General features: G+C 37.2%; 1 protein-coding gene across 2 annotated transcripts in view; it reads right to left on the reverse strand.

Moving 5' to 3' along the window:
• The window catches only part of ADGRG7 (adhesion G protein-coupled receptor G7), a 114121-nt gene that overhangs the window by 31839 nt on the left and 69407 nt on the right, over nt 1–12875 (reverse strand). For both annotated transcript variants that reach the window (XM_073231760.1, XM_073231761.1), the window contains 2 exons: nt 8275–8430; nt 951–1107 (listed from right to left, as the gene is read on the reverse strand). In XM_073231760.1, coding sequence (XP_073087861.1) covers nt 951–1107; nt 8275–8430 — 313 coding nt within the window. The remainder of the gene's footprint in view (nt 1–950; nt 1108–8274; nt 8431–12875) is intronic.

The raw sequence follows: 12875 nt of genomic DNA on the forward strand, positions 1-12875 counted from the left end.
AGAGAAATCTTCTGCATCCGTGGATGTCTTGCTGCCCTTGTCTAGCCTGGATTAATACTTAGTCCATAGGCACACACCTGATCATCTGATCATCTACATTTGCCTTCTTACAGCACTAAACTATGTTTTCTACCTTTATCTTGCATCTACCTACCACTTCAGCATTTTATTAAAAATAAAAATAATAATAATAATAAAAGAGAAATGTGGGATCAACATATAAATCAAGTACAAAAATCAAACGAATATTCATATTTGACCTGATGGTTTATAGGTCATATTGCATGATCAAAACCAAAAGTTTCTGTGATGACTGCCCTTGTACTGTTCACCATGTAAGAATTTATTCACTATGTAAGAATTCGTTCACCATGTAAGAACTTGTTTGTTATGCTTCAGAAGATTGGAGACTGACGAGAATTAGGCTTGAGATGGATTAATGATTGTACATTGAGCGTTGACCCCCCTATACTGAATTTTATTGTTGTTAACAACCATTTGATCAATAAATATGAGAGATGCCCTCTCAAAAAAAAAAAAAAAAGAAAAAATTTCAGCCACTGGGGGTTCAAGCTCCAGCACTAACTGTAACATTGTCCACACCAACCATGGTGAGAAGCTGCTGTGAACCTGTCACATGGAAGGAAAGGAACAGAAATGTTTCCAAAGATAGTTGTGTGTCAACATATCTTCTGCTCATAGAAGAGGGGCTAACTAGTTTAACCCTATCACAATTATATTCTATGAACCCCAGCCCAGGAAAGAACATAGCAGGTAAGTAAGTCATAAAGAACTTCCCTTCCTTTTCTCTCAAAGTGTATTAAAAATAGAGTTTCCTATAGGTAACTAAACGATCTTCAGGAAGTTTTAAAAGAAGAAAACTTTGATCCAGGGTAATATTATCCAGGGTAATATATGGTCTGCTACTTTCAGACTAATCCACACCATACCTGAGTAGTGTTGAAAAGGCAGAACATGTAGCTGAAGATGATCCTGACGTTCTCATTTTCAATTAGCATAAGGTATGCCAGAACCCAGGTAATTCCAGAAACGACTGCAATAGATAATGTGCTAAGAATCTTCTTTAGGGATGAAATCTTTTTTGTGCTAGATAAGAGAGCAAGAAAGAAGATATGGTTTATCGAGGGTTTTGCTGATTAATGCCGTTGTTAGCCTCCAAGTTATTTATACAGAGTTCAATATAGGGTGGTGGGGGTGGAGAGAGTGTATGTGTTTAATAGTTTCTTTTCTTTGTCTCTCCAACTGAAAGATCTTTCTGTATATCAGGGAAGACAATGAAAATCAGAGTTCATTTAACAATATTATGCCTCAGGTGGAAAAACTATGCTAGAACTAGACCTATGCTATTCTGGATAAAATCTGACTTAGCAAGCTTTATTAGTAAATACAGTGATATCTGCTTAAAAGGTCAGGCATAAAAGTTCTTTATATACTATTGCAGGCAAATTTCATAAAGAATCAACTTTTTCTTTGAGGAATTTCATTTTAGTGATTATTACTACTAAATTAACAAGTGAGAAATTCCTTTTTGAACATTTGGGACCTTTCCATGCTATAGGTTCATATGGGAATACAATTATTAAAGTGCAAAGTGATCTTCTTCCTCTCATGCTAAATCTAGATACCTGGAATATGTACTCAACCATATGACTTACTTTGACCAGTGGGATATTAGCAATTGTTCGACAAGCAGAAGCTTGAAAGCATTTTGCTCATTAAAGCTCACCTTCTCTTATTGTTCTTTCAGACCTCTGTATTAGGAAACCTGCCCTGCTCTAATGGAAGATGAGAGACCACATGAGCAGCTTCCACTGAAGACCAACCAACCACCAACCACCAGGAATGAAAGTGAGTCATCTTAGATTATCATCAGCATTCAAGCCCAGCCAAGACCAGAACAATCACCTGACCAACACTCAGAATTATGACTGATCATAAATATTTGTCATTCTAAGTCATTAAGTTTTAGGGTGTTTTTTTATGCAGCAAAAGCTAACTGACACATGGGAGACAATTTGTTAAACAATTAAATTGTAACCTACTTTTTATTATACCTAAGCCAATTTAAAAACCATGGGCTATCAGGCAAAATTTAGAAATATAAATTTGGTTGATGTCTGTGGCCAAATTATATTGTTCTGTATAAAGGAAATATAACCTAATTTGCATTTAGCCTAAGAAGACTTCACTAAAGTTTTTCTTCATTACCAATAAAACAGAGGTTTGAATGATTACCAGTGATATATTTTTCCTCATATTTCCCCATTCATATAGGAAAGAGAATATTTACACTTGGTTAGTAAAGAAAAAATTTAAGTTATATTCCCACAAATGATGGTTGTTTTCACCCATCTGTTCATACCAAATGGATCCATTTGGTGACCAAAGCTCACAAATATGCTTATAGTAGGTCTACTGGGGTTAAGCAGAGTCTTACAGAATTAAACCTGAATTTAGACCCTCATTAGCACTACATTCTAACCAATTTATGCTGTGGGAGATGGAGGTGAAGGGAATGTATATGTTTAATCATTTCTTTTCTTTCTCTCCAACTGAAAGCAATTTCTGTTTTTCAAGAATGACAATGAAAATGCTTATTGGGGTCAGAAAGTTTACAGAAAGTAGAAGCAGGCTACATGGGGACTGATAAACCAAAGAACAAATGTCCTATCTACAGAGAATGTGGACTCAGTGCTGCCAGAAGTTCCAGTTTTTTCGAGAGAAATGCAATTATAAAACTCCCAATTTTTATATGTTTTCAACCAATTTAAAAAACGTACAGTCATTGGGTGATTCAAGCAATACATGTAAAATATAGCATATAGGAGCTCCCAGAATAAAAGATGGCAGAGTAGGAAGGCAAGGCGGAAATCTCCTCCCATCACCTGTCCCTGTCCCTGGTGTCCAGACCCACTAATCACCAGAACCCAATGCAATGTGGACTCGTGCTCCCAGAGCACATCTCCAGGACCAGGTGTGCTGTGTTCCTGGGTGCCTATACCTTCACAACTCTGTTCGTCTCCCTGAGGCAAACACACCAAGGAAGAAACTATATGTAGTAAATAAAGCTAAACCTGAAAAGAACCTGAAGACTGCAGAATAGACCACCTACACCTGGGGAAGAAGGGAAGACCACTCTGAAAATGGTAAAGTGGCAGAGATGCAATGGAGCAGGACGCAAGCCCTTCTTCCATCTGAGCTCTCCTTTGGCCCAACAGTTCAGGCACTCTCAGGAGCTCCAGATGCTCCATCCCCCTCACTGGCAGCTCAGCTTCTGTGCACCACCTGTGTGCCAGCCAACTCGGCCCAGCAGTGACAGACTTTGCTACTCGCAGGCCTATGAAGGATCTCCCAGCTTACTTGGCCCTGTCTCAGCCCAAGTGGGTAGGTGCCAGCAGGAGCCAATTATAGTCTCCTTCTTCCCCCAGGCAGCCAAACCCAGTGCTGTGTGCCTTGCCACCACCAGGGGGCTACTGTGAAACTCACCATGACCCCACCCTGCCCCAGAGCAGCAACCACCCTACCCTCACTGCAGGGCAGGCAGAGGGTGGCGCCACCCTCCACCACACACACACAACAATCTCATAGAAGCCACTATTTGGATCACAAAGGGCCAGTTGAGGCAAACTGCCAACAGCAACAGACTGAGACCACTGTAGGCAGACCCACTGCCCACCAACAACAAATGGGGCTCCACTGCAAAGGAGAACCAGGCACTGGACAGTAAAGAGTCTTGAGCTTCTGAGCACCACAGGACACCTTCATCAGAAAGCCATTACTCTCTAGACCAGACAGCATAGCAGATCCATCTAATACAAAGGAAAAAACACAGCAACCCTGACAAAATGAAGAGGCAGCAGAGGAATTTGTTCAAAACAATGCTACAGGATAAGACACCAGAAAGAGGGCTTAATGAAATAGAGATCAGCAATCTCATTACAGTAACTGAAATGAAATATACAATGCAAGAAATGAATAAACATTGCTGCAAGTACAGGACACAATCAATGAGATGGAAATTAGAGAACAGGAACACAAGAAAGCTGAGGAAAAGAGAAAAAAGAATTTCTAAGAATGAAAGAATAGCGTGGGAGCTGTGTGACCAATCCAAATGAAACAATATTCACATAATTGGGATACCAGAAGGAAAAGAGAGAGACAAAGGGATAGAAAGTCTCTTTGAGGAAATAATTTTTGGAAATTTCCTCAGACTGGGGAAGGAAATAGACACCCTGGTGATGGAAGCTCAGAAAGCCCCTAAGAAAAGAAACACCAGAAAGACAACACCAAGACATATAGTAATTCAAATGGCAAATATTTAGGATAGAGAAAGAATATTGAAAGCAGCCAGAGAGAGAAAAAAGATTCTTAAAAGGGAAACCCCTTCGGGCTATCACCAGATTTCTTAGGAGAAACTTTACAAGCCAGAAGTGAGTTGCAATAAAAATATTTAATTTATTGAAACAGAAGGACCTTCAACCAAGAGCCCTCTACCCAGCAAGATTCTCATTCAAATTTGAAGCAGAGATTTAAACAATTCCCAGATAAACAAAGGCTTAGGAATTTATAACCACTAAACTAGAATTATAGGATATGTTAAAGGGACTGCTATAGATGAACATGTTCCCAAGGCTAAATAGTTTTTATTAGTGAAAATAAACCCACAGTAAAGGGAGTAGATCATTAAATTACCAAGCAAGCATGAAATTAAAACAAAACAGTAATAGTAAAACCAACTATACACAAAATCACTCAAGGGATACACAAAAAGTACAGATTATAACATCTAATACATAAAGTGGAGGAGGAAGAAGAAAAAATAAGTCGTTTTAGATTGTCTTTAAAAGAGAGCAATCATCAACTTAATATAGACTGTTATACAGTCAGGAAGCTATCCTTGAACCTTATGGTAATCACAACTTAAAGCCTATAACAGATACACAAAAAATTAAAAAGAATAATCTAATCACAGCACTAAAGAAAACCATCAAATAACAAGACAATAGTAGAAGAGAGAAAGTAAGGAACAGAGAGGAACTATAAAAACAACCAGAAAACAATTAATAAAATGGCAATAAGCACATAGCTATCAATAATTACCTTAAATGTAAATGGACTGAATGCACCAATCAAAAGACATAAAGTGACAGAATGGATAAAGAAACAAGACCCATCTGTATGCTGCCTACAACAGACTCATTTCAGACCCAAAGACATACACAGACTATAAATGAAGGGATGGAAGAAGATATTTCATGCAAACAACAGGGATAAAAAAGCAAGGAGTAGCAGCGTATATCAGAAAAAATATATTTGAAAACAGTGAATGTAACAAGAGACAAAGAAAGACATTACATAATGATAAAGGGACCAGTCCAACAAGAAGACATAACCATTATAAATAATCATGGACTCAACATAAGTGCACATAAATAGGTTCCCCAGAGTAGATCACATACTAGGCCACAAAAAGAGCCTCAGTAAATTTAAAAATACTGAAATTGTACCAAGCAGCTTCTCAGACCACAATGGTATAAAACTAGAAATAAATCACACCATGAAAACAAAAAACCCTACAAACACATGGAGGCTAAACAACATGGTTCTAAATAATCAATGGATCAATGACAAAATTAAAACAGAAATAAAACAATACAGAGACAGATTAACACAAAAATTCAACTATTCAGATTGGTGGGATGCTACAAAAGCAGTAATAAGAGGAAAGTATATAGCAATACAGATCTACCTCAAAAAACAAGAACAATCCCAAATAAAAAGACAAAGAGATAAATGGCATCCAAATTGGTAAGGAAGAAGTTAAACTGTCACTATTTTTAGATGACATGATATTATATATGGAAAACCCTAAGGAATCCACCAAAAAACTAGTAGATCTAATAACTGAATTCAACAAAGTTGTAGGATACAAAATTAATACACAGAAATCTGTTGCATTCCTATATACTACCAACAAACTAGCAGAAAGAAAAATCAGAAAAACAATCCCATTTACATTTGCAAATAAAAGAATAACCAATAATGTGAAAGACTTGTACTCTGAAAACTGTAAGACACTCATGAGAGAAATTAAAGAAGACACAAATAAGTAGAAATCTATTCCATGGTCATGAATAGGAAGAAGTGATATTGTCAAAATGGCCATCCTGCCTAAAGCAATCTACAGATCCAATGCAATCCCTATCAAAATACCAACAGCATTCTTCAACGAACTAGAACAAATTGTTCTAAAATCCATATGGAACCTCAAAATACCCCAAATAGCCAAAGCAATCCTGAGAAAGAACAATGATGTGGGTATCATACACTGACTTCAAGCTATACTACAAAGCTACAGTAATCAAAAAAGTATGGTACTGGCACAAGAACAAACTCATAAATCAATGGAACAGAATAGAGAACTCAGATATAAACCCACACATATATGGTCAATTAATACACAATAAAGGAGCCATGGATATGCAATGAGGAAATAACAGCCTCTTCAACAAATGGTGTTGACAAAACTAGACAGCTACATGCAAGAGAATGAAACTGGATTATTGTCTCACTCTATACTCAAAAGTAAATTCAAAATGGATCAAAAACCTGAATGTACAGCAAATAACCATAAAACTCTTGGAGGAAAGATCTTTTGAACTTAAGTATGAGCAATTATTTCCTGGACACATTCTCCCTGGGCAAAGGGAACAAAACTAAAAAATTAACAAATGGGACTACATCAGATTAAAAAGCTTTTGTATAGCAAATGAAACCATCATCAGAACAAAAAGGCAACCTACAATATGGGAGAATATATTCATAAATAATTTATCTGATAAGTGGTTAACATCCAAAATATATAAAGAACTCACTTGCCTCAACACCAAAACAAAACCCAAATCACCCAATTTAAAAAATTGGGTGGAGGGCCTGAACAAACATTTCTCCAAAGAAGAAGATGGCCATCAAGCACATGAAAAGATGCTCCAAATCAGTAATCAACAGGGAAATGCAAATCAAAACCACAATGATGTATCACCTCATACCATTTAGAATGGCCATTATCCAAGAAAGAACAAGTGTTGGTGAGGATATCGAGAAAAGGGAGACCTCCTACACTGTTGGTGGGAATGTAAATTGGTACAGCCACTTTGGAGGGTAGTATGGTGGTTCCTCCTAAAACTGAAAATAGAACCCAGTAATCTCACTTCTGGGCATTTACTCAAAGAAAACAAAAACCCTGATTCAAAAAGATATATGCACCCCTATGTTTATTGCTGCATTATTTACAATAGCCAAGATATGGAAGCAACCTAAGTGTCTATTAATACATGAATGGATAAAGAAGAGGTGGTACATATATACAATGGAATATTACTCAGCCATAAAAGAGAGTAATCCTACCATTTTAAACAACATGGCTGGATCTAGCAGGTATTATACTCAGTGAAATAATCCAGGTGGAGAAAGACAAATACCGTATTTGTGGTATATATTCACTTATTTGTGGAATATAAAAACTAAGCAAAACAGAATGAACAATATATCAGTAGACTGACTTATAGACACTGAGAAGTGACAAGAGATTACCACAGAGGAGGGGCTGGAGTGGATGGGGAATGTGAGGGGGATAAAGGGGTACAAAATTCTCAATCATAATATAAGTCAGTCACAGGAATAGTAGTACAGCATGGAGAATACAGCCAATGATTCTGTAACATCTTTTTATATTGACAGATAGTAACCACACTAAGGAGAGTGCAGATTTAATAATATGGGTAACTGTTGAACCACTGTGTTTATTTGTGTATATTTGAAACCAATATAAAATTGTATATTGATACTTTAATAATATATATATATATGTAGCCTATGGCTACTAATTTATAAAATGAAAATACAGTTACCAGCATCTCCCCCAACTCTCTCATTTCTTTCATTATTCAAATCTGTTTTCTTGAATAGTTGGGATTGGGAGAGAACATGTTTTCTTGAGGTCTTTGAGATTAGTTTTTAGTTGGGCTCATATAGCACAAAATTGTGTCATGTAATGCAGTAGATCCACATTGTAGTGCTGATGTCGGAAGATGAGAAGAAAGCTTGAGACAAAGCTTAAGAGAAAATGTGTCCTGCAAACTACATATCCTTGCTATTGTCCCTGAGTCTGAAAACCCTTCTAGGAACCGTGGATGCTGTGTTAGGTACTAGGTTAGTCAAGCCTGGTAGCTTCTCATTTGTTGGGAATCTTACCTTGTCAGGTTCTGGTTATTCTTCCACAGGACTTTGACCGTGATGATAATAAATATAACAACATTGCTGATGAGAATAATGGTCACAGGTACAAGGAATGACCACAAGAATGGAACTGTTATAAAGCCATTGCTTGTTGAAATTGCCAGCCAGCATCTATGAAGAGAAAAAAAAAACAATTTCAGCAAACTAAGAAAGCTATAGGTAATGGTTCTTTATGCTGTTAACATTATTGATGTTCATTTAAATGAAAAGCCTGCTAAAAGTCAATATCCCTTTGCATTCTATATATTTGAGATAACTTTCAAGACTTCATTCCACTAGAAAAATGAAATGCATTGTTCTGTCTTATCTTTATAAGACAGTAGGGGCTAGTGGGAAGAATATGGCTTTTGAGTCAGGCAGTGGTGAATTTAAATGTCAGTTTCTGTCACATATTTGGTGTTTGACTTAGGAAAGTTACTGTTTTATTTTATTTTTGAATATAAAAAACACCTAGCTATCTCAAAATTTTAAAAGTACAAATCCTCATACAGAGACAATAGCCCCTCCAGCAACTATCCCTGGTCACCTAGTTTCTATCTCCAGTGATTATCAATAGTTTTTGTTTATTTCAGATTTAGGCTATATCACACTAGCAAATGCATATTTATTACTGATTTTCAAACAAATGATAACATACAGTACTTGTATATCTTAATTAACAACATATGTCAGAAATCATTCCTTATCGGAATATAAAAATTGTGTCCATTACTTTTTACAGCTGCATAGTATTCTATCATTTTTAGACCATAAATTATTTAAACAGCCCCTTATTAATGGGAACTTAAATTTTTTTAATGTTTAAAAAATACCTGAATAGTTATTTAACCTCATTGTATCTTTTTTTTTAAGTGTGTGTGTGTGTGTGTGTGATTTTTGTGTTTTTTGTTTTTGTTATTAGCATTGGTGGTAGTTTCAGTGTTTTTTCTCATCTGTGGGGTATAGTAATCATCTCTTGGCATTGTTGTAGCAATTCATTCATTTAATAAATATTTACAAAGTACATACTATATGCTAGACACTGTTGTAGATACCAAGATATTAGCAGTGAATGAGAAACAAAAATCCCTTCTTTAGCGAATTTATTCTAATGCAGAGAAATAGATCAAACTAACAAATAAAATACACACTCTGTCAGATGGTGACAAGTGCTATGGAGAAAAATAAAGCAGGTTTTGCGGGTTGGTATTACTGTGTATGTGTGTGTGTGTGTGTGTGTGTGTGTGCGCGTGCACACGCGTGTATGGGGTGGAAGAGTGTTTCATTTTAAATGAAGTGGTCAGGACAAGTCTTGTGGAAAAAAGTGATATTTGAGCAAAGATCTGAAGTAGATGAGGGAGCAGGCTGTGCCAGACCAAGGAAACAGCAAAGTGCAACACCCTGAATTGAGGGCTTTAAAAACAGCCAAGAGTCTCATGTGGCTTGAACAGAGAGTAAGTGGGTGGGAATAATGAAAATATGCAAATTATGTCACAGTTCTATAGGTCTTTACATGTATTCTCAGTGAGCAAGAGAAACTTCACATTATCTGTCTTGAGTTTAAAAGTATTACTTTTATTGCACAGTGATAAGAGTAGAGCACATGAAAAACAGGAAAACTATTGCAATAATGTGGTGGTTTGGGCCAGGAGAGGAGATGATAAGAAACACATCTGACCCTTGAACAACATAGAAGTTAGGAACACTGATCCCCATGGAGTCAAAACTCCATGTGTAACTTTTGACTCCCCAAACTTAACTATTCATAGCTTACTATTGACCAGAAACCTTACAGATAACATAAACAGTTGATTAACACACATTTTGTACATTACATGTAGTATATACTGTATTCCTATAATAAAGTAAGATAGAGAAAACAAAGTGTTTTTTCCAAGTGCAGCACATCTCTAAATTTTCCAGTGTATTTATTGGAAAAGTCCACATTCAAGTGGATCTGTGCAGTTCAAACTCTCATTGTTCAAGGGTAAACTGTAGTCTGATTCCAGATAAAATTAAAAGTAAAGCAAAAGGATTTACTGATAAATTGGATGTGAGATGTAAAAGAATCAAGGATGACCCTAAAGTCTTTAGCTTGAATACCTGGAGGGATGGAATTACCATTAACTGAGGTGGGGAAGATGATGGGAAAGCAGGAGTGGGAGGCAACACCAGGAGATGTCCTTTCAGCCAGGTGGAGGTCCGGTAAGCTTTTGGGTATTAACAAAACAACATGAGAAGCCCCGGCACATATTTTGCATTCAGTTAACATATGGTTTCTTTTCCCTACAAGTAAAACACCATTATAATACATGCCAAAGGATTTCTAAATTGTTTTGCTTCAGAATGTTGTTAAAATTTTAACTATTAGAAATCATATTACTAATCTGAATGACATAGAAAGAAATTGGGAATGATGTTCAAGTATCTACAATGAATTAAAAAATGAAAAGGAGTGTCTCTAATCCATCAACAGTATAGGTCCATCCTTAGATTAAAATAGTGAGAGTGAGCAAGATTGTCCTTAAGACTTGTGGCTTCCATTTCCTTTCATCTGGACATGGAAAGCAAGCCTCCTGCCATCCTCCATCTCTCAATCCCCTACACAGAAGAAATAGGCAAGCACTTGGCTAAGAATTTAATGAAATCCTGCTGAGAAGTACTTTCAAATCTCTAGAACCTTCTTTGTTTACTAAGCAAGTAGCCATCAAAAGTTTTAAATGAAGAAGATGAGCATGTTTCTTGTCCAGGCAGCCTAGAGTTTCAAAGGGGAGGAAAGGATAGCAAAAGAAACTGAACAATCCAACTCTATTGAATAAAGGCAGGCTTGCAAATTATGAAACAGTTAGACAAATATTTATCTTTATCTGTATGCATTGTTTAAACTTTAGACAATACAGTTTCTGAAAATTACTATTTGTACTGTAGACCTTCAAGATTCCTCAGTTATTTCACACTGCCTCTCTCCCTCTATCCTTTGTCCAGAGAGAGAGTCATGCTGGGTTTATTTTCATGACAAAGCTTATTCTGAATTTAATGACTTGGATTTTGAGAAATAGAGTGCTGAGGAGGGTGTTGGATCTTACAGTGAGACTAACCCTTGTCTGTGGAGTGGGATTTCTAGAATTGAGTTCGTAGAGTCACACAGTTAAGGTTGATCTGACAAACAGCTGTAAACCTGAGGGCTGAGGGCATCATAGGTGGGCCTCAGATGTATGTTTAACTCCTTGGTGATGTTGCCATGAAGCATGACATGAAAACAGTTTTAGTATATAGGCCTACACTTGAAAAAGTTTCTCTCTCATGTGCTGTAATTTCCCATGATTCCTTCTGAGGCAGGGACTGTGGGTTTAGGCAGAGTAGGATGAGGGCCTCCGGAGAAAAAGCAGAGCAAGATAATTACAGTCAGAACAATGTAACAATGTGCAAAGAAGTCGAAACTCTGTGTTAAGTATTACACAAAGTCAGTCACACTAATTCTCTAGGGTAAAGATACCAGACTAGGAATATAGACAACTTCAGTGAGATCAGTGAAAGCTCAAAAGGCCAGGAGCAACTTGGCCTGGAATGTTTGAGTGTTCTGCAGATAAGAGAAATGTCTCAGCATAATTCATGACTTCACTGTATCAATTAGATCATGACACCATAAAATTTACCTTAGCCTGCTAAAAGGCCCAGTTTATTTTTAATTGTACCAATGTGCTGTTTCCTTCTCTAATCCTAATCAAGTAATCTGCAACCTAGGAAGATTAATTTAGTAAGCAAGCCCAACTATAAACAGCCCAAGAAGTTAAGAAGTAAGATTCTTAACACACTTTAGCAAACAGGCAACAACTCAGCTCATCTTGGGAGCAGGGCAGGAGGTCTTAATTGACATGCTCCCAAGGGGAAACTGCTATCCTGAGAAAGAATCAGAGCAGCAAATTTCTTCTGTTACTCATCAAAAATGAGCATTCTGGGACCACTCGAGTCTGCACCCCTAGCCCTTTACTTCCATTCCTGAAAATCCTCAGCCATGCATAAAACCCCTAGACAACAAGCCAGTCAGGGGCTCTCTTGTCCCTCCTGGTGGGAGCCAGGAGTTCTGTCTTCTCCCTTTATCTCTAAATAAAAGCCTCTCCTTTGCCCTCCTACCTTGAGTGTTTGTGAAGTTCATTCTTTGGCTCTGTGAACAAGAACCCCGGCATCACCTCAACCCTTCAGGAAAGTTTTAGACAGCACATATGGTGGTGGTACAGAGAATCAAGGGAGAGAGCATTTAAGAAAAATGTGGCCAGTGCTACAGTCACCCCTTAACTGGTCCTCACAGAGATAGCCATACATCAGGGGAACTGGGGTAGGGGTTTCAGGTAGGATTGGCAGAACTGGGAGCAGAGTGGAGAGCATGGAATACTGAGATGCAACTGCTGGAAAGATAACTCAGAGTTGCCTCTGCCACAAGATATTTGCACTTTACCTCTGATATCTTTTGGTGGAATTAAATTTTTAGAACTCATTAAAAGGTACTTAACCCTACTCAAACAGAGATAATAATGACTAGAGTATTTGGCTCTTAAAATCAAGCCAGGCAGGTAGTC

Source organism: Manis javanica, chromosome 3 (assembly GCF_040802235.1).
Source record: "Manis javanica isolate MJ-LG chromosome 3, MJ_LKY, whole genome shotgun sequence".
NCBI lineage: Eukaryota > Metazoa > Chordata > Mammalia > Pholidota > Manidae > Manis > Manis javanica.